This window comes from Pteropus medius, unplaced genomic scaffold, assembly GCF_902729225.1.
Source record: "Pteropus medius unplaced genomic scaffold, Ma_sr-lr_union100, whole genome shotgun sequence".
NCBI classification, from domain to species: Eukaryota; Metazoa; Chordata; class Mammalia; order Chiroptera; family Pteropodidae; genus Pteropus; species Pteropus medius.
In genome coordinates this window covers 33,941,951-33,969,164 of record NW_024354875.1, presented here as the reverse complement: position 1 = coordinate 33,969,164, position 27,214 = coordinate 33,941,951, and the positions used below count along the sequence as shown (strand labels likewise).

The 27,214-nt window shown below is 40.2% G+C and overlaps 2 protein-coding genes across 2 annotated transcripts in view; one reads left to right on the top strand and one right to left on the bottom strand.

Moving 5' to 3' along the window:
- Positions 1–15,511, top strand: part of CIRSR (corepressor of RBPJ and splicing regulator) — a 31,534-nt gene extending 16,023 nt beyond the window's left edge. The window contains exons 8-10 of the mRNA XM_039855692.1: positions 10,887–10,993; positions 12,100–12,185; positions 13,352–15,511. Of these exons, the coding sequence (XP_039711626.1) occupies positions 10,887–10,993; positions 12,100–12,185; positions 13,352–13,901 (743 nt within the window). The 3' untranslated portion in view covers positions 13,902–15,511. The remainder of the gene's footprint in view (positions 1–10,886; positions 10,994–12,099; positions 12,186–13,351) is intronic.
- Positions 15,512–24,382: 8,871 nt separating this feature from the next.
- Positions 24,383–26,990, bottom strand: SP9 (Sp9 transcription factor). The gene is made up of 2 exons (XM_039855385.1): positions 26,834–26,990; positions 24,383–25,813 (listed from the first exon to the last, which is right to left on the bottom strand). The coding sequence occupies exons 1-2, from the start codon at positions 26,852–26,854 to the stop codon at positions 24,383–24,385; spliced, it is 1,452 nt and encodes a 483-aa protein (XP_039711319.1). The 5' UTR covers positions 26,855–26,990.
- Positions 26,991–27,214: the final 224 nt, after the last annotated feature.

The window sequence follows — 27,214 nt, the reverse complement described above, 5'->3', positions numbered from 1 at the left end:
TTGATAGATGATGCTGTTCAGTTCAGCTGTATCCTATTGATTTTCTGCCTGCTAGATATATCTATTTCTGTTAGTGTGGCATTGAAGTCTTGGCTATAATAGTGAATTTGCCTAGTTCTAAAAATTTCTATAGTTTTTGCTTTACATATTTTTGATGCTCTGTTGTTATGTGCGTATACATATGAGATTATTATATCTTTTTGGAGAACGAAGCTCTTTTCATTATGTAATTGTCTCTGTTTACCTAGATAAAATTTTCTTGGTTTGAAATTTTGTCTAAAATTAATACAGCTATTCTAGCTTTATTTGATTATTGTTAGCATAGTATATCTTTCTCCATCCATTACTTTTAATCTATCAGTTTCTTTATGTTTGAAGTGTGTTTCTTGTAGAAAACTTGTACTTAGGTCTTGTTTTTTAATCTGTTAATGTAATTGGATTAAGATTGACCATATTTACAGTTATTTTTTATTTATTGCCCTTGTTCTTTTTTGTTTTTTTTTTTTTGTCGTTCACTCTTCTGCTTTCTCTGATTTTAATTGAGCATTTGATTCCATTTTCTTTCCTCACTTGGCATATCAGTTATACTTATTTTTTTTAATATAGTGGTTGCCCTAGAATTTACAATATGTATTTATAACTAATCTACTTTCAGATAACCTCTATCACTTCACAAGTAGTGCCAGTACCTTATAACAGTAAACGATTTTCTATTATATCACTTAATTCTTTCCTCCTGTCCTTATAACATTGCCGTCAAACATTTCATTTTATCCATAAGCTATAATCATCTAGTATATTCTGACTATTATAATTTTGAACAAGATGTTAGCTGTTAGATCAATTAAGAATAAGGAAAATAAACTATTTTATCTTTCACTTATTCCTTCTCAAATGTTCTTCCTTCCTTTATGTAGATCCAAGTTTCTGACCTATGTCATTTTCTTTCAAGATTTTTTTCCTCAGCTAAGACAGTATAAGAGGTCATTTATTGTACACGTTACATTCAGCTACAATTGAGAACAGAACTAGTCCAGAGCGTCACAGGTCCAGAGCAAAGGACCATAAGGAACTGTTGTTTTTGTACAAGCAAGGCAGGTCTCTCAAAAGGCGGTCGCAATGATCAGATGGTGATGGATGTTCTAGATCCATTGAGACGTTCAGGACAGCAGGCATGCAGTCCAACAATTTGTATCAGTGTCCCTGGCCTCTGGCTTTCCTTATTTCTGCTATGGCTTCCATGGGTGCACAAGCCAGTAAGTTTACTTGGACCTCTACCTCATCTTTCTTCTTTTGTGCTTCAGCCTGCATATTTCGCCTCTTCCTCCACTTGGCTTTCATAGCGTGGAGGTTTTTAAGAAAATGGTGCTGAGGCCAAGATATCAATATTTCTTATAAGACAGGTTTACTTGTGACAGATCGTTCAGTTTTTTGTTTGCCTGAGAAAGTATTTCTCCTTCACTTTTGAAGGATAATTTCACTGGATACAAAATTCCATGTTGGTGGGTTTTTTCTTTCAAGATTTTAATGTTTTATCCCACCCTCCTCTTGCCCACATGGTTTAAGAGAAGTCTGATGTAATTCTCATCTTCGTTCCTTTCTAGGTAAGGGTTCCCCCCCAACCACCCTGCCGGGATCTTTCAAGATTTTCTTGTCATCTTTGACTTTCTGTAGTTTAAATATGGAATCTCTTGGTGTACATTTTTTTGTATTTTCCTGCTTGGTATTCTCTGAGATTCCTGGACCTGTCATTTGATGTCTATCATTAGTCTTGAGAAATCTCAGCCATTATTATTTCAAATATTTCTTCTGTTCTTTTCTCTCTCCTTCTGGTATTCTTGTTGTACATATCTTACATCTTTTATAACTGTCCCACAGTTCTTGTATATTTTGGGGGTTTGTTTTGTTTTTCTTTCTCTTTGCTTTTCAGTTTGAGCAGTTTCTGTTGACATATCTTAAAGCTCACTGATTCCTTCCTCAGCTATGTCCAGTCTCCTGATGAGCTCATCAAAGGCATTCTTCATTTCAATTAATGTTTTATATTTCTAATATTTCCTTTAGATCCTTTCTTACAGTTTCCACCTCTCTGCTTACATTAGCCATCTGTTCTTGCATGTCGTCCACTTTTTCCATTAAAGAACTTAGCATATTAATCTTAGTTAAATTCCCAGTATGATAATTCAAGAATCTCCATCATAACTGAGCCAGATTCTGCTGCTTGCTTTGTCTCTCCAGATCATGGTTTTGACATACTTGCTAAATTTTTTGTTGAAAGCCAGACATGATGTCTCAGGTAGATGCAACTGAGGTAAATATGCCTTTAATGTGAGGTTTTATGTTTATTAGGTTTGGAGTTAGGTTGGGCTTACTGTTCGTTGTAGCTGTAGGTGTCAGAGGCTAAAATTTCCTCAGAAGTCCTTGTTTTTGTCTCTCCTGTTATCCTTGGATTTCCTTAGAGACTCCTTTAATAGAATTGGAGCCTTCCTTCAATTGTAATCTCTTGTTATTTGACAGGAGCCCTTTTGGTATAGTGGTAAGATATGAGGGAAAGGGAAGCTTTCTATAATTCTGTGACAAGGTCTCACTCTTTTAGTGAACCTGTGCCCCTAGGCTGTAGCCTTTACAAGTGCTCCTCAGCATTTTTCCCTACTTTTCAGCTTTTTTCACCCATGTAGGTTAGGCTCTAGTAAAATAACTTCCCTTAAGGGTAAGGATGTGTTCAGGACAACAAAATGTTCTGTGCATATTTTAAAATGGTTCCTTTCCCCTTCCCACCATTGAAAGGGAAGTACAGGGGATTGGTCTTTGATGTTCATAGTAAGAACCTGGTGGAGCTTCTGGAAGTAAAACTCAACAAAAGTATGAGACGGTCCCATTAAGGTTGAGCCCCCAGGAGTTTTTAATTTCTCAAACTAGTTCTTGCTCAGTCAGTCTCCAACAAAGTAATCGTTCCAGTTACTGGCTCCATAGATGACTTTTTGGTCTTGCTCAACTGTGATTCCCTGTTGCCATTTGCCCTGTGACCTCAGTTCTGTGATAGATCTAAGATTTGTTGGTTTTCAGTTTTTTCAGCTTTTTTTCTTATCAAGAGAATAGAATGACTTTCAAGATCTCTATATATTGGACCAAAACCCAGAAGTTATAAAAGCATCTTAACAGTGAATAAACATTGAGTCCAAACTTGTTAATATTAGTAGTAATTATTTGACTCTGGTTTTCTAGGCGTAAGTTGCCATATATTTAAAGTTACTTTGCTGTTTTTTAACTTAGCTATAATTTTTTAAATGTTTGGAACTGACTCGATATAGTAATATGCAAATTTCATATTTTTAATAAAATAAATTTCAAATTCCAAATGATGTCACCAGATAGATACTCTTGACATGTACAGAATTCGTTTTTCTTCATAATGCTTCAGTATGAGATCCAGCAACACCGTAAATGGCTAAAATGACGATAGGTACTTAATATTTCACATGTCTGTATTCAGTCTTATTTACTTCATAGCTTTTAGTGTGTTTAAACAATATGAAAATGAACAAATAGCTAAAATTGAGGGAAGTGTTATTTTACACTTGTTGCAAAGATTTGTTTGTATATCAACGTTTTTTTACTTGCCTGATTTTCCCTAACTCTTGACTTAATTTTTCTTAAAGAATTTTACACTGATAAAGGTATTCTATGACAGAACTCCCACATGCTGTTCCATCTTTTCCTCAGCCTTTCATGTTGAAGGCATTTTTGTTGTTTGAGAACATGTTTGGGAAATTTAACAAAATAATCTATCATAAGCTTTGCTAAAAAGACACCCTGAGAACATGCTGGAGAGACTTCCTGTGGAAAAAAATGACAAACTTAGTTGGTCTTCTGGCAAATACCCCTGAATCTGTTACGGATTTCCGTTATGCAGCCCCTTGATAAAGTTGAATCCTATCAGCATAGCTACTAGAAAGCTCTATATTTGATGGCAGAATTTTTCAAAAATCCTTCAACGTACTTCACTGCAGAAAAAATATTTGTGTTACCAGAATCTCATTAAAGCTAAACTCCTAAAATAAGCAGATATTAAAACTAGTAAATAAAAGATTGACTTCACAATAAAGAAGTGAAGTTAAGCACCATTTCTCTCTTTTGTAATACGTAGCAGTTGATCAGTCAGGAACCAACTTTTTTTTTAATGCATGAAAGAAGCTAATTAGCTGAAAAGAAATATTGACCTATTAAGGAGATTACTCAGTAAACTTATCAAGTCATAGTGCTTCAAAGGTCAAAATGATGCTCTTGATTAGTACTTAAAATTTTGGTTATTTTAAGTGATTATCAATGGTTAAGTCATTATGAACTATTTATAAACACTGTTATAATGCAGTGATTAAATTTGTTGTTAGAGTGACTGTGCATTGAAATTCCATTGACATTAACAAATTAATTACAGTCCTGTTCTATATATGAAGTTAGTGGAGGCGACACCTCTCATAATCTCCAAGGGGCATTATGATTTTCAGATAATAGTCATAACTCTCTTTTACATAACTTCTTATTAACATAGTTCCATCCACTGAAGGTCTGCCAGCTTCAAATAAAGGAAATTAACTAGTGATTACTTGGGAAAAGGAGAATAAATGAAATGTAGTCCTAGTAAATACTAACCCTTCTACTCATATCATACTAACTCTCTTAGAATGCCCTACTTTTTACCTTTTCCTGAATCCTATGAGAATTTGAAAATCAAACTCAGTTTCTATTTCTTTCCTGGCAAGTATAAGCTTTTCTGAAATAGGGACTCTATCTTATTTATCTTTGTATCCTCAATGCCTTGCACAATCTGCATATTTAGTAAATAATAGTTTAGTGAGTGACTGAATATAAAGGCTTTGCTAACTATTCTAAACAACACTGTTTATCATCTTTTCTGACTATGTCTATAACACAAATTTACAATTTATATTTTTCCTGTTCTTTCATATGAGCTAATTTTCCCAAAAAGATTATAAGCTCGAAGGTCAAAACCAAATTCTCTATTCTTTATCTCTCAAGTACCTAATAAGATAAAAATATTAAGTCCTCTATAATACATACTGATTTTTAAGATCGCGTTCTGTGTTGTATGCGAGGGACAGATAAATTAAAATTGCCTACGCAAGGCTCTCTGCATAGTTAGATGTATAATATAGAAATGTAGTGAAGGTCTATAGTAACATAGTCATTCAGTAATTACTGTTGACTGATTAAAAATATCATGTGTAACTTTTATTTTTGTAAGTAAAACACGCAGGTCATAAATGTAGAGTTTGAGTTTGACAAATGTATGCACCCATGTGACCAATGTCTCTGATGCAGATAAAACATTTCAGTTACCCTAGGAAATATCCTCTGTCCATTCCTAGTTGGCCTCCTGCATGCACAACCAGTATTCTAATTTCAAATTCCATATATTTTACCTATTCATGAACTTCATATAAATGAAATCATACAGTATGTATTCTTTTGTGTCTGACTTCTTTAACTGTTTTAATGTTTTTGAGGTTTAGTGATGCATAACTTTTCAAAAGTATTTATACTCTCATAGCTTTTTTAAAACATAGTGCTAATTTCTAATACTTCATGTTTATCACAACACAATAATTTTTTTAATATATTGGGGTGACATTGGTTAATAACATTACATAAGTTTCACATTACAGTTGTTTACATTATCTGTATATTGCATGGTGTGCTCACCATCCAAAGTCTAGTCTCCCTCCATCATCATATAACAAATGATTTTCGTAATCCTCTAGGACTGTGAATTCGCTTTATTATAGCTAGATGTATCATCACTAAAGTATTTGTGTATAAATTAAGTTGAAAATGTACATTTAAAGACATAGTCAAATATAAGTCATATATTTTTAACGGTCTTGATTCTGTAAAGCAAGGTTGTTTTTAATAAACAGTGTTTTCTCCTAGCATACAGTAAAGGCAGTTTCATCTTTCCTTGCTTTTGTATATTTTTCAGACATATAAACTAAAATGAAATGTTTAATTTTTCTTTTACACTGTATGTTTTAATAGAGATCAAATTAGCTGTCTTCAGTATGAACTTGGGATCAGGGCAATAAGAAACCCTATTGTTTCCAGCCTCCACTAAGATGAACTGGCAATGTGTCAGGAAAATTCCCAGTATGGAGCAGTTTTATTACAATTCAGTACAATTGGTTCTTGCATAACTTTTAGAAAATCATACATAAAACATTCTCATCTATATAAATAAAAATCACCCACACACTTTATTAATAGCTTTGTTCACTTTTTCCCTAGGACTTGTGCTTCATGTTCCTACTGTGCCCCCTTTTTTAGTCTTTTTTTAAGATAACTTTCTATAAGCTTTCTTAAAAGCAAAAATAATATTAGGAATCAAATGTAAGTGTAAGGTAATTATTGATAATTACCACCAGACACAGACTTTCTCGATCATGTGCTAGCGCTACTGTCTCTAAGTGTCTTTTTTACATTTAGTAATAGGGAGTAGCTTCTTCACTAGATGAAATCAATTTAACTTTAGGAAAGAAGGTTGCATTTCCATGGAAATAAGAATCATAATATATTTTATTTGTGATAATGTCCGGGGATTATTTTAAAGCACAAATTTTTAAGGTTATACCACTGTTACTATGACTACAATAAATACATACTGAAAGCAGGAACATACCAGTTTGAAATCTCGGTCTTTTTCCTTAGTCTAGTTCATTAGCCAGAAATGTGTTTGTTTTCAGGTGTCATTTCCTGAATTCAAACTTTGGAAGACCTTCCATATATTCCCCCAAAGTATGTGGTATAAAATACCAAAATGATTTAATTATAAGCCTCTAGGTCTAACTACAAGAAATACAAGTGTTAGAAGAACATTTTAAATGACATAACTGTTCAGAACAGGACAAATGACCCAGTTTCTTCAACAAATGAATAGTAATAAAGGAATAGAGGGGGAAAAGTGGCTAAATTTCTTAAGTTAAAAGAGATGTAAGATATGTGTCAATTATACATCAGTAAAAAGAAAAGATATGTGAACTAAATGCTATGTGTGGACTTCAGATTCTAATCTGAACAAGCCAACTATAAAAAGAAGCTTTTGAGACAATTGGGGAAATCTGAATATTGACTACATACTAGATGGTATTTTAAAACTGTCAGTATTGATAGGTGTAATAAAGGTGTTAGGGTTTTATTTTTAAGAAATAGTTCTTTTTGTTTGGTTTATATAGCTGAGATTTTATTTAAAATACTCTTTTGAAAAAGAAACAAAATTGGAGGTAATAGATAAAATAAGAATGGCACAATATAGATAATTGTTGAAACTGTGATTGAATACATAGGGTTCATTATGTTTTTCACTCTAGGTTGGAAATTCTTCATAGTATTAAAGCTAATAAAATAAACACAATGAGAAAGGAAAAAATTGATCACCACTATAAATTAATATTTTAAATTTGGGGAAGGAGGAAAAGGTGTTTCTAATACAGCTTTACCTAACCTATAACTCAGTGCCTTCTCTTCTCCCACTGAATACCAGAAAATTGTAGAAGGTAATTCTTCATTTGAAAGGAATGATGAACTTTGAATAGAAGATACATCTGTCCTTAGGAAGAGCAGATGGACCTAGTACTAGCCATGAAACAAAAAAAAAGTGTCTCTGCCTTCAGCATTGGTCTTCCTCCTGGGCCATTTGTGGGATTCACCTGGTACAACTATCCTCTAATTGTGAAGTCAGTGATAGGCCTAATGGGCAGGACTTTTGGCTTCCCTTATTATTCTCTGTTAAAATACCTATTTTACTACAGAACATTTACCTTCCAGTGCTTTTGCTTGGTTCTGTAAAAATGAATGCTCTCAATGAATAGATTAAACCCTTTGCAAACATAATTTTGTACAACATAATTCATCTTCTGGGGAATTTTTTTTTCCCCTGAGACACTGACTTCATGGTAGTTTCTAGAAAGAGATAGCCTGGATCTAATCAGAACATAGAACTGGATACCATAATCATGATGAGTACTTTGATGCTTACCCATATCACAACAAAGAAAGTTTCCAAATTAATGAATGCTGAAAATAGTTTCTTTAGTGGACCCGTTTTTGTAAGTTGGGACATTGGTTTTCATGCTATGGAAGCTTAGCCCAGCCTGGCTGAAAGAATCTAGAAAAAAGCCCTCACAAATCCACATTTTAAAACAAGTGCCCTTTTTCTGAATTATCTAAAACTATTCTGCCATAGCAAATTTAAGAGCAAACCAAACATTTCTGAGCCTCAACTCCAGCTATAAAGTATTAAGACACTATACATAAAATTAGTAATTTTGCATTCGAACACATTTATAGAATCTCTTTTTCAGCATACCTATAATCTATTATATCGACTAAATTTTGAGTTCTGAGAGAGCTGAAATCATTTCCACCAATTTAACTCTACATTGATACCATTACAGTAACATGAAAATATAGATATTTCTCTAAATAGATCTTACTTAAAGCTGACTTATCACATCTTCCAAACCCATAAGTTTAGATGATAGAAGAGGTTTAAGTACAAAAATAAATGAATAAGTTTGGATTTTGAAAAATGTTACTACCAGGAATATTTTTTAATTATAAAGGAGTATATCATAAAAGAACCATAAAAATTTTACAGCTACTGGCAAAACTAATTATTTATTGAGTACTATTTATCAGGTACTTCACTAAACACTGTCTTAAAATGTGAAGTGTATGCTAAGCATATGTACTACACAGAGTTCAGTTGAGGTTTTGGAGAAATATAAATGCTAGAAGAGTAATGTTTCATAATCTGTACAATCTGTCAGACTGGGGAAAGAGAGATCATTTTCTTGAAGTAGTTGAAAGTACTGTAATGAAAATGTAAATTAAAGCATGTTTTCTAAAACATCTTATTAAAAACACCCATCTTTTGATGAAAAATGATGAAATTAGTAACCTTTCATCATAATGCCCAAGCTCTTCGGCCCTTTACTGGAGTGGTTTCTATCCTAATTCTTAGCATGTTTGCTTTCTGAATCCATTTGACATCTAAAACAGTTGTTGATTAGGAAATGCAGATTTGAAACTTCAGAAAACACATTTTCTACTTTATAAAATTATGTTTCTACACATAAAATTTGAGAAGCCACCAAAGTGAACATTTTCTAATTAATTTAATGTTATTAGCTGTATTAGCACTTTTATGTTATTTAGAGGCAACCAGTGTTAATATTTAAAATTCAACTTTAAGATTTTATTAATAGAGCATCCAAATTGAATAATTAAAAGGTTATTGAATACTTCATAGGAATTAAATATCTTGTATTAAAAATAATTTAAAATCCTACATTTTCTTAAAATATTAATGAAATAAGATGCTGCTTTATGATGTTTTTGTTTTGTTTTCAACCAAGTAAGGCTTTTTTCTCAGTAAATTAAAGTATCACATTATTAATAACTTCCCATGCTCCAATAATAGGCAACTTTTTTCCTATTATCTCCCTAATACCTAGAGCCAACTTTCAGTTTTTCTTGGTAGTATGAATAGAGTGGTAAAGCCCATAGAGTCCAGTGAAAGATACTAAATAACTGACACCTGAATTTTTCTCACCAAACTTTTTCCTAAGGATGCTACTGACAAGTCAATTGATTTGAATTTTATTGCCTTTTGTTTTCCATGTAACATGTAGGTGAACATGCATTAAGTGGTAAAAGACCAATAAAGCAGTGAAAAGAAAAAAAAAATAGATGAAGTATTTAATCAATAAACTGGAAAATCATTTTCTGAATGATCATGTTTCTCTATCCCCTACTCCCTTATGAATTTTTTGTTTGCAGGAATTGTCTTATTCTTCTGTATATTCCAGATACATCGCCTAGTGTAGTTCAGTTAAGCCAGTGTAGAAAATTTAGGCCAGAAACTTTAAATAGCTTCCAGGAAGTGTTGTCATTATTTGCTACCTGCAGGGAAAACAGAATGAAACTGGAATATATGAAAGAAAGAGTCTCTCCTACCTTACATAAACCTAGGAATGTCTGAGGGAAGGTCACAGACAGTTAAAATTTTTGTACTTTAATTATATCTACCTTTAGTCCATATTATTTATCTTTAGAGTGTGTATGTGTGTGTATGTACACATACATACATACCTACATACATACATAGTGACCAAAAATAAGCTTGCGTTTCAGTCTGGGATTTTGCAAAAGTGGAAACAGCAGCTTGTGAAAATATAACACATACACACACCTATAGCCAGCCTAAAATTGCTTATTACCAACTCCACACTAATAACTAGAAATTTCACCCTGTGGAGTTATATATCTATGTGATTAACTGAAATACTTAAAGTAATCATACCCATAGCACACGTGTGTATGTGTTTTATTGAAAATTAGCAACCACGTGGCAATGTATTTAGTATTGGTATTTGATAAATAAGGGTAAGGAATTTTGAATTGGAAACTAGAGTAATAAATTGCTCTTGCACCTTTAAAAGTATCTATTTTAAATTGAATTCTTACTAAGAGAATAACTATTAAAAGTTTAATTGCAGTTTTTTATCATTTTACTTTGATTTTATACTAAAAACTGCCAAGCAGGTAACATCTAAATGTATCTTTTTCAATATGAGAAAGTTACATAAGAAGAGAATCCCCTAGCACGTAAAGAAAAATGCAATTATTTTCTATTCTGAATCTCCAGACTGCTGTTTTAGAAAATCATATCTGATTATTTGCTCAGCAGAAGATTATTGAGTTGATTTAGCTGTGATTTTACTTAACAAAGCTTCAACTGCATTCCTACTGTGGAGTCCGAAAAAGGTAGAGAGATATAAATGATACATTCAAACTGTGATTTTTGTGAACAGGGCCATCGATGCACCCCTCGGAGCTAATAGCGGAGATGAGAAACAGTGGGTTTGCACTGAAACGAAATGTACTGGGGAGAAACTTGACCGCAAATGATCCATCACAGGTAATGATCTTTTTATCAGTAAGCTGAAAATGTCTATAAATCTAAATATGATTGCTTGTGAATTGCTATTTAATGTTTTCCAATATGCATATATCCATAGGAAAGCAAGATAGATCAAAAAAAATACCTAAAATGTATTTTGATTTTGCTTCTTTATTATTTTAGTGTAAATGAGAAATTGTTTTTAAACCTGCATTTTAATAAATAAAACAGCTCCTCTGGGTATATGTGGTTGAAATATCTAACTGAACTGGTGATAGGTTGATATTTTTTCCTTCCTGCAAACTTACCCCTAAAGTGACATCAAATAGAACCAATGAGAAGAGTATGAAAGAAAACTCCTAAAAAGTATAGAAAATATTTTAAACATTAATTTATTTAACTATACATAGATCTAGAAAATAGTCAAGTTTAAAGGACTGTAGATATCCTATTGCAAACCATTTATTTGTTTTATTTAAGGAGGAAACTAGAGCCCAGAGAGGTAAAATGATTTCCTGAATTTCAAGACAGAACTGAGTTTAAAACCAAGACTCCCACAGGCATAAACTTGTGCTGCTCTGAAAAGAGGCACATTGCTTTTCAAACATTGCTAGGGATTGTTCATATAACCTATATAATCATTTATTTGTACTGCTTGATATATTTGATATGTATTTGCTAATCATATGTTTGATAATACACTGTTGAATTTACAAATTCCAAAATTGTGGACCTTTTTACCTTTCCGAAAAGTTACTGATCTTCCTAGTTTTAATATTTCATTAAATTCAAAATAAAATACTTAAACTCTCAAGTATTTATTCAAACTTAAGAGATAGAAAGTAGAAGCTATGCTATGAGTTCTATCTGTTTCTCTATCCTATACCTAATAAAGTTTGTTAATGTTAGCAAAGCTGTCATCTTAACTTCTTAGTGCATAATGATCCTTCTTAGCAAATAGACAACAAAAAAATGTTTTAATTCTCCCCTCCCACTTTCAAATCCAAAATGTCACATTCATCTGCAGTATGTCCCTAATACAAAATATCTTATTTATAAATGTTTTCTCTCCTGTCTCATAACTGTCTTGCAATCTAGCAATTTAATGATTTTTGTTGACTCAGGAATACGTTGCAAGTGAGGGTGAAGAAGATCCAGAAGTCGAATTTTTAAAGTCACTAACAACCAAACAAAAACAGAAACTTCTCAGGTAATTATAAAGTATATATTTAATGGATTCAATTACATTTTTTATGTGTTTCATCTTAGTATAATATTCAACTCTGATCCTAAGAGCTCACAAAGGTAACCATACATCACACTTATTTAATGATTTATTCTTCAGCTACAGTAATACAATTTTGTCTTTCTTTCATTAATATGAAAATGAATGTAAGATTATATACTTAGATTATAACAGAAAAGAACATAGCAGTTTTCAGAACATTTAATTTGGAAATAGATTTATTTGTAGGTTTTTCTTGTTATAATAGATTTGTATATATCTTTGCAGTTTGTTCTTAGAAAATGTTGTGAGCCATTTAGTGCTCCTTTCATATTTTGTAAGATTTTATGAAGAGTGCTGAAAAATGCTTAAATTTAAGGTAAATATGACTCTTATTAAACAGACTGCGGCAGGTTTAAAGAATCCAAGAAATGTCTGCTGAGTCCAATAGAGGGCGCTCATGATGTTTCAGTATATGAAGAATTTTGAGAATGGCTGGACAGAACCCAGTGAAGACATTTTTATTTCAGAGTAACTCAAACATAACATATAAACAAGTTACTCTTCTGAGAATGTGAAGTACTCTTTAGAAATTCAGAATACCATCATAGAATTGCCCTAATTATTTATTAACCTAAACAGGTGTTGAAAAACTAGTTGTGATTATTTTGGTTTATATAACCAAAAACAGAGTATAAAAAATGTAAAGTATATTCTTATTCAGAATTTCTGGAGAATATGCTCTTGAATTTTGGTAATGTAATATTGATTAATATCTATAGCTTAAAATAGTACATAAAATTAATATTTCATCTCTTATAGCTATATATTTGAGTTTGCAATAGGTCTAATGAATAAACATTACAACCCTTTCTTTAGGTCAGGATAACCTTTTATTTAGAGTGCTATATAATTTCAGATTCTAATTCAGAATTTTTTTTAATGGTCATTACTGTTGAACAAAGTATAGAGAGCAAATTGGCTTAATACACTTAATTTTTTATTTAAACTTAATGTATATGTGACTTGAATAATTTAATAAAGTAAGGACTGTCTTGAATGTTCTAAGAAAATATATTATCCAAAATTTCATAGTTGTCAATGAAAGAACTGTTTTTACATAGTCTGTTACTATTTTTTCTCAATAACAGGAAATTGGATCGACTTGAGAAGGAAAAAAAGAAAAAAGATAGAAAGAAGAAAAAGCTTCAGAAGAGCAGAAGTAAACACAAAAAACACAAAAATAAATCCCCCTCATCTTCGTCGTCGTCGTCGTCCTCCTCCTCCTCCTCCTCTAGTGAGACTTCAGAAAGCAGCAGTGAGAGTGAGAGTGACAACAAAGAAAAAAAAATACAAAAGAAGAAAAGAAAGAAAAACAAATACTCAAGGAGTAACAACAGTGATTTTGAAGAAAAAGAAAAGTCTAAGAAGAGAAAGCTTTATGAAGAACTTTCTAGCAAGAAAAAAACTAAAGAAAAGCCTGGGTTTTTAAAACAAGAGAGTTCCAGGGAGACTAGCAAATGGAGCCATTCTTATTCTTACAGAAAGTCCAGGAGCCATAACCACAATCCAGAGAAGAGAAGATCTGAAAGAAATGAGAGGAGCAGCAGGAGCCAGAGTGGGGATGAGAGGAGCAGGAGAAGCCGGAGCAGAAGTCACAGTAGTTACAAACAAAGAGAAATAAGAAAATGGCCACAGTGAATTCCCAGTGAAGAGCAGAATAGAAGAAATGACACCAGAAATCATGGCACAGATATATACAGAGGAAGAAAAATTCAGAGCGAGAACTCAGGAGATAAGCATACTAGAGTGACACAGAGAACGAAGCAGAAGCAGAGCAAATACAGAGAGACTGTATGTGAAATTAACTGGGAATAAAAATATCTCCACTTTCTTATTGAATACTTTTAGCAAGGGCTAAACTATGTACTCTTGTCTAATTAAAAAAAAATTAATTTTCCATCTCTGTAAACTACCATATCAAGTACAAAACTACATGAATCCTGTAAGAATGAACTTTGCAGATATTCGTAAGTAATCTATTTTGGGGCTGTAAAAATATTTTCTGTTGGTAAATGTCTCGTGCCCTATACCAGATAAAAAACCCCAAATAACTCAGTGACATTTTCTTTGTTCTGAAATATCATTAAAAGAATGACAGTACAATTTAATGGATATAATTTAATTTTTTCAATTCAAATTTATTACTTTTAAGATTTAAATTTACTTGAAGCAAAGTGTAGTCATTGTTGAAATTCACTAGTATGAATTAAATAACGGATTGATCAATATTTCTTTTAAGACTTAAACTCCTGTTGTTCTACAGGATAAGCTATTACATTTGGATGATATATTAATTTTCTATACTGCCATAACAAATTACCTCAGACTTCAGGCAACACAAATATACAGTTCTGAAATCAGAAGCCTGAAATGGGTCTCACCGGGGTAACATCAAGGTGTCAGCAGGGTTGGTTCTTTCTGGAGGCCCTAGGGGAAAACCTGTTTGCCTGCCTATTCCAGCTTTCAGAGGCCGCCTGAATTCCTTGGCTCTGGACAGGGCCCCCGTCAAGTCCTCACATCTAATCACTCTGACACTTTGACATTCTGCATCCCTCTTTCACTTTTAAGAACCCTTGTGATTACAATGGGCCCAAAAGGAGAATACAAGAAAATCATCCTATTTTAAAATCAACTGATTAGCTACTTTAGTTCTATCTGCAGCCCTAATTCCTATTTGCCATATAACCTAACATATTCACAGTCTCCAGGGATTAAGATGCAGACATCTTTAAAGAACCATTATTCTACCTATCACAGATGGCCCTTCTACTACTGGCCTACAGCTATTAAAGATTTTACCTATAAAGGTTAAACATTTATGTAACGTCACAAATGGACCAATGTAAACTATTCAGACATAGTCCATGAGTATAGGTATATAAGGCATATTTAACCTTGCTGCAAATTTTCCCTGTGTTTCAAAGGATCTGGTAAAGGAAAGCTATAGAAAAAAAATTAGTATAAGTTACAAGTAACATGCAATTCCAAAAAATATAGTAAACATTATAGACAAGTATTTTTATCAGGGTTCTGCATTTTTTAAACATTTAATACAATACCATACAAATAATGATTAGATGGTTTAAGGCTTGGCAGTCATAATTTTATAAATTCTGTAAAGTAAATAAGTTTGAAAGAGGTGGTAAATAAACTACTCCATGTAGTCTGCTATATATGTTTTTGTCTCATATAAGCACACACGCAAATGTCCTCTAATTTAGAAGCAACTAAGTAAAGGTGTAAACAAACCCTTTGATTATTTAGATTTTTCAGAGTCGGTGGGGAAGAACTTGAATTTCTTTAATAACTTAGAGTGCACCTCAAAGATCCCTTTCCTTCATTTAAAAAAAAAGCATGCATTTGAAATTGATAAAGACTGCTAATTTACACTTTGAGTTCATTAGTATTGCACTGATTATTTTCTGTCTTAGGCTTTTTAGACTTTATAATTTTTATAATGTCAAAACCTATGCAATACCTCCTGCCTTAAAGAGTTTCTGAACCAATACAGTGTTCAAGAAGAGAAATGTTGAAATGCATCCTGTAATTAAAAATTAATTAAAGAAATACATTATCATTTTTCACATGTTTTTCATTTGACTCTCACAAAAATGTGGTCCACTTATAAATTTATGAGTGGCCATAGGAATTCTTTTTAATCTCTTGTTTAATTATTCTTCATTGTAAGACGAAAAACTATAAAATACTACCAATAGTCCTGATAGTCTTACCCATCCAATGTGAGGAAAATTTCATGAAGTTATAGAAGACATTGATTTGCTGTTTGATTTTCAGCCTTGGTCACCCAAGGGTGCTAGAGAGCCCCAAGTTTGCATTCCAACTTTGCAAACTTAAAAACTTTGAAGGGAGGCATTTTCACATACAAGCATAACCATGATAACAGCTTTAAAGAGGCTCACCTTACTTGCTCTGCATATTCCAATGATACAAATAAAAGGAAAGTGATTTTATAAATAAAAATATTAGCATCTAATTCTTTTGCTTTTGAAATATAAAGTAGAAACCAAAGAGATAGGCTTTAAAAAAAGGATGCCTAGTGGTATGTGTAGAGATTCCTCTATACTGAAAACCAAAAAGCAATCTTCCAAGTTTAATGAATCTATGATTCAAAAAAGCCCTCAACGGTGACATGTTTTCGAAAACCACGGGAAGTATGATATTTCATTCTTCCTATCCTTAATAGAGTAATTCTTTTAAAGAAATCTCTGTGTGCCTAGCGACATTTATTTGTGGGGGAGCCTGGAACTGCATTGGCAGACAAGTTTTGGGGCATTCCCTTTTCCCCTGACCTAACATTTAACATAATTTAACACTAGCAAATTAATTCCTGCAGGAGGTGCTGTCGATTTACAAATGGCCAGGAAGGATCAGGTTACTTGGTTAGGATTTGTTTATCAGAATGTTATGTGGTTAGTCATAATTTCATTTCATAAATGTGCCAAAATAAACAGATTGCAATATAGTGGCAGGTCTGCTTACCTTGCAATGTGAAATGGAGATCTTGTTTTGAGTCATACGATTTTAACCTGAGGAGAGCTTTTATCTGAAAGGCTTTAAGAGACCTATCTTGCTGCTCATCCATGACACTGCTTGCTGATAATGAACCTGATCAGTCCTCGGCTGCTGGGAGCACCGCATTTCACAGTTTTAATCACCAAACATTTAATACGGTTTGGCATTGAAGCTTAAAGATTTCCAAAATCCACCTGAGCCATTTCACTCTCCTTACCTAATTGACCACTGGGCCAAGCAAGACGCTAGTGGAGGCTGCTCAGTAAAGGCGGCATCCTCCATACCCTGTGCTTAAGTCCTGAAAGAAACATGCATTTTAGCTTCAGTAGCTGAAGGATATTAAGAAATCTTATTTAGGTTTTCTGAAAAGAAAACCTTGGTAGTTACCATTTCTCGAAATGAGATAAGGAAAGGCATGTAATAGCTGCAAGCCTTGGGAGCGTTTTGGGGATCAAAAAGGAGAAATGCTTTAAAAAAGTTGTTGGGAACAAATAAGACCAAGGGAAATCTAAGGTTTGGGAAATGCGTTGGCAACTAAGAGCATTCCTGATAAGGCTCCTAAACCCGGTTCCTGCTGACAGAAAAGGAGGCAGATACTCATCACCTTCGCCCTTTCTCCTCCCTTCACGCCACACTTAACACCACCCTCAGGATGTAACAATAATGAAGTGATGTGCGGGATGAAACGCAGAAGCTGGTTGTAATGGAAAGACGCGCACATTCTGGCCCGAATTGCCCGTGAGCCACTTTTGTCCCCCCTCCCCGCCCCCGCCGTAGATACGAAAACCCCAGTCCCTTTGACTAAAAAGCCTTCTCGAGGGGGCGGGCAGAAGTGGAGGTCCGGGATCTCCGGTGATGACCAAAGCGGAAGGAAGCTGGAAAGGGGGCTGGAGTAGGCGATGGAGTGAGTCCCGGGCTGGGGTTACCCCTTCCCATCCCCGCAGGCGACGCTACTCCTGCGAACAACGGTGCTTTCATTATAGACCTGCGGCTGGGAACCTTCCGAACAGAACTCAAACCCTAATGGAAAGCTTGAGAATTAGGGGGTGTATCACCATCCTATAAGATGTGTCTCTTGCGCGAGGAGGCCGCTGGACTTTCTACGGACAAAGTGTAAAGAGAAAGGGTCGAGTTAGCTCGCAGCACTGGTTCTCCTGCAACACACACGCCCCACGCCAGTTGCCCACCCAGAAGAAATTCCCGGGCCACTCTGCCAGGCTGTGGGCCACGGGAGCTGCGCCCTGGGGACCAGCGCACCCGGGCCGCCGCGCGCCCTCGCCTGCCAGTTCCGGCCTGAGCTCGCCCGGCCTCCAGTGCGTTTCGCTGGCGCAGGTCGCAGGGCTGACTCGCCTTCAGAAGTCAGGAAAGCCAGCGAATTTCTCTCGTCGCTCGGGCTCCACAGGTGAAGAGGGCGCTTTAGGATGCAGATGCTAATCTCTTGCTCCTGGAGCTAAAAAAGGAAAATGTCATCTCTCGCCAGCAATCGGCAAGCAGAAAATGGACTAAGGAAGACACCCTAACACTTGGCATTTCTTTTATATGTGAATCGCCCAGAAATAGATAGACGTTTACAAAACAATACAAAATCCCTAGTATGAATTTCCAAAAGACGAGAGTGCAAGGGTCTTGGAAACCTAAAAACTTAGGTGCTTTTCTTTCCCAGGTTTCTGAGAACAGGCCCTGGAGAAATGTGTCCCCACGGACATTCTGAACCTTCCCCTTAACTGGAGTTGCAAACACACTGTATATCTTTGTCAGTAACATATAGAGTAGGCATGTCTGTATGTATTTACCTCATACATATTTCTATAAACTCTTGCGTCTGGAAAGAGTGGGGGGTAAATAACACTGAACGGTTAAAATTATGGAGAAGGGATAATAACTGATTACTAATTTTAAAGTAAATAAACAGGTGACTTTTTCAGATCAAATTTCTCCTCGGATCGTTACAATAAATATCTCTGAAGGAAGCTCTCTATTTATGTTGTCATTGATTAATTCTTCACTACCTCATTTGATTTCGATTTAGAACGATTTGATTCTAATTTAATTAGCATGTAATTTGGATGTACATAATTACTGTAATTATGACATTCAGGTAAGGCAGCTTTAGGCTGAAAGGCAATTTCAAATTTTCTAGCAACCTACTTTGTACTGGGAAATGGACAAGGACTTTGCGCCCTGCTATCCAAGTAGTAATTAGCACATCTTTGAAATAGGCAGTGCGGCAGGGTTTGTATTAAAACAGCAAATACAAACCCAGCCGAGTTATCCGCGGCAAAGGTGGCTGCGTGTTACCGGAAACGCACGGCGTTTCCCCGGTGTGAGATCGGGGAGCCCGGCGCCCCGGCTTCTCAGGCGGCTCTCGCTGCTGCGGTCGACGGCGCCTCCGCCGCCACCAGTGCGGGACTTGGAGGTGTAGCTTTTCAGATTAAAATACAATAAACGCGCGGGGTGTGGAGGACAAGAAAGGAGGGGAAGAAGCCACTGCACGACGTCTGAAGACTGGGGGTGGGGTAGTGGACTAGGAAGAGGAGGGAAAGGGGCGGCGGTGGAGGGCGATGCACAGAGTGGAGCGAAAATTGGTCAACGCCCCCAACTGTTATCCGATTTTAGATTTGGGTTTCAAAGGGAAAAGGTGGGGACAAAGGGGGTCAGTTTGCGGCGGCAGGGAGTGCGGACCCTCCAGGAGGGGCTGGCGCGTGGGGTTGCCGGGCTTTTGGCGGTTCTCGGGGGCCCTGCGCGCCCCTCCCGGATCGGCCTGCCGGGCGGCCCCCAGCGCCCGACACAAGCGAGACGGCAGCCTGGAGGACGCCCGCGAGGGTGGAGGCTGCCTCGGCCATCCCGGCTCCGGGCTGGCGAAGGCCGCGGGACCCTCGTTCCCTCCCCCTTCAAAGGGGGTCTGGGACTGGGACGGTCTGGTTGCCTGATTTAACCAGCTTGATTCCGGTCGGCCCCGGATAGTCCACGCGGGCCCCGCCGACCCGGAGCCCTTCTGTCCCAGGTCGTTGGGCGCAGAGGGTGGGGCTCTCCGCCCGCGGCCGGGTCCCCATCGCGGGGTCCACGTCGCCGCCGACAGCGCCCAGCGTGCTCAACTTCAGGTTGAAGGACCCAGAAGTTGCCTTGAAAGGGTTGTTCGATGCCACAATTCTAAGACTAGGGCCAAGCAGGGCCCTATTTTGTTTGTTTTGTTTGTATTTTTAGTTAGCACATTCCAGAAACGACCTCCTTCCCTAGGAGTAGTAATATCGGCCATTGCTAAGCAGTACCCCCGAAATAGCGGGGCTAGTCTCCCCCTCCCGCCCCCAATACAAAAACTCGCTTTTCTTTGCTTGATTTCGCTGGGTTGTTGCAGCTGGAGGCAAACGCCGGTCTCCCCACGGTAATAGCGGCGAGCGCAGCGGACAGCACGGCCTCGCCGGCCGGGAGCTGTAGATGGCGCCAGCGAGCCGCACTCGCCAAGCTTCTCTTAAGGGAATCAAGAGTGACTGTCAAACATAAAAGCAAATCAGAGTTTTCAGTTTTTTTAATGTGTTAAGAATGTTATTCCTTAAGAAAATTTGTAGCTAAATTATTCTCACTTAAAATAAACACTTAGTATACCAATTACACAAATGGGCGGGATTTATGTAAGATTTACTTCATCTGCATTTTTGTAGTGGGAGAGAGCCTTGGTGAATACAGATAATAGATGCAAATAAGATTAGAGTTAAAATAAATAAAGTTTCCATCTGAATAAAAAGAAATTCAATTTTACACGACTTATAATGATTTGACGGAATGTCCAGACGCGCCATTTAGGTGCACAATCTAATCCCGTCAAAATAATGTTGTTTTCCCTCCTTGAGGAAAGCAAATCTTTCTTCTTTTTTTCTTTTTCATCGTCAGGTAGAATTCAATTCACTCCAAGGACCAGGAAAACAAAAACCAAAAAAACCTCTGGGGAAGGGCGTGGATTGGGGTTGGGTAGGAGCAAGACCGAGGAAAACTTGGTCTTCGTTCCTGTACTGCGCAGGAAGCAACAGAACAGGAAACGCTGGGAGAAACCGGCTGAAACGAAATCACATTTCCCCTCACCCAGGCCTGAACGGGACTCTGGGGCCCTGTTTACGCTCCCATCCCCAACCCCCGCGCCCCACACCGGCCTCCTGGCAGCGGCCCTCATTTGTGCCCCGACTCTTGGCCGCGGCCTCCAGCTACTCCCCGGCCCCAGAGCCAGAGGGGCCCAGGCCGCTGGAGCCCGGAGGTGGTCCTGGAGAGACGTCCCCCGCCCCACCCCTCGCTCCAGGTGGAGACCAAAGTCCTCAGCTGGTTCGTGGGCTCTCTCTTCCCACGCACGCTCTCTTCAATTTGTTCGGCCTCGGCGGGTAGCCACCCGCTCAGGTCAAGGTTGTCCTGCTCTCCCAGGGGCCTCTAGGGCTAGGGACTTGGATCTGTTTTCACTTGTTGGCTTAGGCCAGGGACAAGGCCCCCCACTCCCTCCAGGTTCAGGTTCCGCAAGCGCAAGCGCTGGTCTCCCTGCTGGAAGCTCGGGGTCCGAACGCCGCCCGCGGTTCCCGGGAGCCACGGTGATGGACGTCCGCTGACCTGCGGGGCAGAGGCAGCGCGCAGAGGCCTTGATCACTGGGCTGCGGAGGGAGCCGCGCGGCCAGCGGGACCTGCAACGCCAGCCCCTTTGATCTGCTTTTATTATCCACGAGAAACAAAGCTGCCTGGGACAGACGCCCGGGCGCCCTCATTCCTCAAAACAGCTCACCACACCCTCACCGCCGGCCCGCGGCCCCAAACGCACCGGGCACCCTCTCCGCCTCCAGCGCCTCGACCCAAAGACCCCAGAGCAAACGCACCCCTGCCAGCTTCTGCCGAAGACCAAATCCGACCCAGAAGTCTCGTGGTGGATGGAGGTGGGGGGCTCGGCAATGAATGTTTAAGCGCGGGGAGAAAACGGGCAAAGAAAACAAAAACTCAAGGAAGAAGAGCGGGGCTGCTGAGGCTGCAGGGACTGCAAGGAGAAGCCACCGAACCTCATGCTGCAAACGCCTCTCTGGGAAACCTTCCCTGTTTTATCGCTACTTTGTTACTTGGCTTTTCAGAGCAGTTTCTGAGGAAATGTTTTGTTGATTGTTAATAACAATTAATTTTTCTTCCCTAAAAATCAAAACCTTCTCAGGACGGACAGTAATAAAAATTTTTTTTTCCCCAGTGGGGCTGACTTTGCTTGTGTTTCCTATTGTATGGGGAGCTTTTTAAAAATATTTTTATTCTGTAAATACGTACTTTATTTTCTAAATTAACATTTTTTTCAAATTGCGAAATTATCTCATTTACTAATTTTCTTTTCCTCTCTCCTCTTCTCCCTCTTTTTTAAACTGGGACTGTTAAGTTGGTGGTCAGAAGACAAAGAGAGTGAAAATAATTTTCATTTCAATAATTGCCTTCTGGTCAATTTAACTGTGCCTTATTTTGAAAGAGACTGTCTAAATGAGATTCCTGTCCCAAATGTGTTCCCAGGCCTGATCCCAGCCTTTAATTATTCCTGAGTTTTTTTCTTCAGAATAAGACGCCGCACTGAGTAATCACAAAGAAGTCAGAGAGCATCCTTGAACCTTTTCAGAAGCAGAGCCACTGATATTCAAATAACCTGCGAGGGCCATTTGACAGCGCGGGGACCTAGGCATTTCCAATTCACTATTTGCATAGATCAGCCGTTTTTGAAAAGGAAAGGAGCAGTTGTCTTCCATAACATTAAAAAGCCTAGTTATCAAATCAAGTGCTTAGTTTGGGGGCTTTTAAAACGTTTACATTTTATCTCAGGTTGCCCTTTACCGTTTGACATGCAAATTTGGTGCAGTTAATTTAGACAATTAAAAAGATCTTCAAGGGAGCTTTGTCACGGAGAATATTTGGAGTTTTCCCCGTGGACCAGCTGAGATAAAGTTGGCCAGAACAAATGATGTCTAGGAGATTAATTAGATATTTGATAAGACATGAATCCCTAATAAGGGAATACAAGGCACAAGGGGCTGCTGTGTGCTCTAAGTCAAAATTAATAACATTTAACAAGATTTTCATTTAGGCATGAAATGTCTTTTCCGGGGTATTGACTCTAGCGATTTATTCCCCTGAGTTGCCTCCCAACATAGAGGGCCTTGGGAACGAAAAGACTTCTTTTTAAAGCCTTTTCTTTTCACAGATTGTTTTTAAATCGCTTTTTAAAAACAAACAAACTCACTGGAGTTTTTTCTGACAGCCCCCCCGGCCCCAACACCACCACCACCTCTGGGAGGTGTAGGCACCTCCTCAGTTAAAGCTGCCAGACTTTTAGGGTTTTTAGGTGCTCCATAGTTTTAAAATGTCACCTTTTGAGAGCTCTCCCATTAAGAAATACAACTACACATTCTTATAACCCAATTTAATTTACGCTGTTGATATACAAATAAATAATTTTGACTCCTCAAAAACGTATATGTATTATGGCTTTTGTAACTCACATGAACCTTACATTAACTAAAACTAACATTAAGGGAATTTTTTCCCACTCAAAAAAGTCGACCCACATAAAGGTTACTGAGGGAGGAACAGGATTAAAAAAAGGAAGTGTATTGTTCAGAGTCCTTTAATAATACCAAAATGAAAATATGATGTCAAGATTTTCTTCATACAGATAAACGCATTTAATTTCTTTAGATGACCTTAACTTACGTGTTTGTGAGTGAAATGATAACTCAACATTTTAAATATCTTTTACATATATACTGACTTTCACAAAGTGCATCAGAAAATTAAAGAATAAAACTCCCTGAATTTCAGGAATTCACCCCCCAAAAAAACTCGATTCGAATGAACATTTACAAGAAAATAAAAGAGAACACAATCTTTTGACCCCTATTTATACAGATGTTATGAAATACAGAGAAACTGTCACTAGACTTCCAGTTTAATTTCTCACCTTAAGCCTTTTTTGATGCTTCCTTTTTTAGGAAAAAGAAAAGTCTCATTGTAAGTAGATATCAAGCAGGACTTGGAGCATTTTATATATAATATAATCCACACAAAGGGTCTGTTCTTATAGGTCCCATTTGTTTTCAAATGTTTTGACAGTCCTTTGCAGGGTGGTGGCTTGGTTTTGGAGAAAAGGAAAGAGAAGGGTAGTGGAGGGGGTGGGCAGTAGAGGAGGAGGGAGCGTTTCTGTGTATTGCTCTTCGTTCGAGAAGTTTGTGCGAGTGTGTGTGTGTGTGTGTGTGTGTGTGTGCGTTCGCGCGCGCGCGCGCGACTGTGCGTGCTTGTGGTTGTAGGTCTCCGCTGTGTTTATGTCTGTGTGTGCAGTTTTTTGAAGTGTTGTGTCGGAGGATGGTTCGCTTTTGTTCCTGGACCACGCATTCAATTCTCATGTGGGCTGGGACAGCAGAGGGGAGCTCCTGGAGTAGCCAGCGAGCAGCGGCCGGGGAGTCGGGTGCTACTCCACCTCACGCGGGTCCGGGGCGTCACCGGAGACCCCGCGCGTTTGTTCCCAGCTCCCTCGCCCTCTGAACCTCTCGCTCGCTCTTAAGGTCTCTACTTGCTCGTTCGCGCCTCTCGCCGGGTCTCTATGAGTCGTTGGGGCCAGAAGCGGCTTCCTTGCCTCCCGCTGAGGCCGCCGCCGCCGCCGCTGCCGCCGCTGCCGCCGCTGCCGCCGCCCGGGCGGCACTGACGCCAGAGTCGTGCAGGATGAGGTCGGGGGACTCGGAGCGGGGCGTCTCCAGGTTGCTGGCGTCCGTGTCACTGTCGCTGCCCTTTTTGCCCCCGCCGCCCCCGTTGTGCGTCTTAATGTGTTTGCTCAGGTGGTCGCTGCGCATGAAGCGCTTGTTGCACACCGGACAAGCGAAGCGCTTCTCGCCTGTGTGAGTCCGCAGGTGCCGCTGCAGCTCGTCCGAGCGCGTGAAGCGCTTGCCGCAGAAGAGCCAGTTGCACACGAAAGGCCGCTCGCCCGTGTGCCAGCGCAGGTGCGCCTTCAGGTGCGACGTCTTGCCGTACACCTTGCCGCAACCCGGGATGTGGCAGCTGTGCAGGCCCTTACGCCGCAGGCTCGCTCCGGCCGGGCCCAGCCGCTCCGCCTCCTGGCAGTTGGGGCAGTCGCAGGTGGCGCGGCCCGAGTAGCGGCGGGCGGAGCGCGCTGAGCTCCCCCCGGCGGCGGCGGCCGCGGCGCCCGAAATCATGGCGCTGGCAGCGGCGGCCGCCACGGCGGCGCTGGAGTCTGAGTAGGAGGGCAGCACCGGCTTGAAGCCGTCCTGGGCCAGCAGGTGCTGGCTGGTCGAGAGCAAGTGCGAGGCGGCTGCGGCTGAGGACCCGAGGCCAGTAGAGCTGAAGGCTGAATGCGTGAGCGAGCTGAAGTCGGGGTTGTAGGTGCCGAGCTGCGAGTGCAGCGAGGCCTGGGGGGCGCCCGAGTGCAGCGAGCTCTGGAGCCCCCCAGCGGGGTTCTGCACCTCCAGCCACGAGCCTGGGCTGCTGTGCACGTCCCACCACGACGACGCCGCGCCGTTGGTCACCTCACCCGCCGCCAGCGTCGAGTGGAAACCTGACTTGTACCACGACTCATACGGGTGCGCCATGCCCACGCGCGGGTACAGGCCGTCGGCCGCCGTGGTGTGCACCTTGGAGATGAAGGCCGACTGGCCTCCCGCCTCCTGCGGGGACACCCCAGCCGCCGCCGCCGCAGCCGCCGCCGAGTTGGAAAAGAGGCCGCCGTAGTCGCTGCTAAACGCGGATGACGTGGGGGATGTGGAGGCCAGGCAGAAAGCGCTGTTGGCTGCGCTCGAGCCGCCCGCCAGGCCGCCCGAACCGCGGCCGCTGGTGGCCACGGCGAAGCCCGAGAGGCTGGAGCCGAGGTTGCAGCTGGACGAGGAGCGCTTCCAGGGGTGGAAGCCGCCCTTGGCAAAGGCGCTCGACTCCGGCAGCGTAGTCAGCGGACTCGTGTTGCCGATCTTGTTGCAGGTCGCAGCCAGCATGGCCAACGGGGTCGTTCCGAAGCGCGGCTCTTCCTAGAAGAGGGGGAGCAAGGAGGAGGAGGGCAAAAAGAAGTGGGAGGAAAACACAAAGTGCAGCGGTGAGCAGCCTCGTTCCCCCCGCGGCGGGTCCCGGGGGGGGGCGGGTAGGGGGTCGTGGCTCCCGGGTTCGCGCTTCCTCCCCGCGCGTTGACCGAGGATGCACCGCGGCCCCGTGCGGGGCAGAGGCGATCACAAGGGCGAGGGGCCCGGCACTGGAAAGTTGTTCTTCGGTGGGGCTACAAATCAAAGATGTCTCGGTTCTCCTCGCCTCAGTCGCTGCAATTCCTGTCCAGAACCGGACTATGGTTTCTCCCCTTCTGCTTGCCATAAATAAGCCCGCTCCTCTCACAGAAGCCCCCCAAATCGCCCTTTGGAGTGAAGCACGGAGGTAAACACATAGGCAAACATCGGGTGAGGGCGGAGGCGGCCGAAAGAGTGGCCCAGCGGTGGGGGAAACTTGGGGCACTCCTTTCATGGGTGGCTACGACTTGACTTTTTTAATAGAAAACGTTGCTTTTAATGTTTACACGCCAAAAAGGAAAAAAAAAAAACCTATTATGAAAACAAGAATCCGAGGAGAAGCGACCCAGCGATGAATTTCAGAGACACAGGCGAACTGGGGAGCCGCAGAAGTGTAAATGTTTGTTAACGTGACTACATGAACTGCAAACCGATTAAGGCTGTTTTCTGGAAACATCACTGTCGCGTAATTGCAACAATCCCTGAAGCAAGGGGGGATGGGGTAGAAATCATGAGGGGGAGAAAAGAAACCTCTAGGTTTTCTTTAAAACCAAAGTAAAAAGGACTTCCTTAACAAATCGTTTGCTTAGAAAGGCACCTTCTAGGTTCCAATAACTTGGGAAGAATCAGTCCCGGAAATGTGGAAAGTGCTAAAACAGGCTGAAGCTGCCGTCTGGCAGCAACAGTTTCTCCGGAGCTGCGGACTCAGAGAAGCCATAACGAAAAATTGCTCCAGTTAAAACAAGCAAATGCGTTGCCGCGCTTCCGACTTACCCCGAGTATAGACGTGGCCATAGCAGGTCCCTGGGCTGCGCGGCGGGGCCGGGAGCGGGGCTGAGCCTGGCGGCTGCTCGGGAAAACTGCTCAGATCCCGCGCGGCTCCCACGTCCCCGCACTCGCGCCGAGCGGACTCTGGGCTCCCGCCGGCTAAACTCAGCCTAAGTGCGAGGAGCACCCGCTTTGAAGTGCCGCTGGCTGCGCCTCTCGCCCAATGAGGGCGCAGGCAGAGCAGACGGGAGCTACCTCGCAGCCAATCAAACGTGCCGACGGGCCAGAGCCCGGGCTCCCGGCGCGTGCCAGTCAAGGAGACCAGAGAGGTGGCGGGGGCGGGGAAGGGGGGGGGGCGAGCTAGGGACTAAAGAGATTACAGTGCAA

Excerpts from the sequence above, each read along its gene's own strand:
- SP9 (XM_039855385.1), bottom strand. The coding sequence starts at position 26,854 with ATGGCCACGTCTATACTCGGG. Across the intron at positions 25,814-26,833 it reads TGGCCACGTCTATACTCGGG|GAAGAGCCGCGCTTCGGAAC; the intron begins GTAAGTCGGAAG and ends CCCCTCTTCTAG.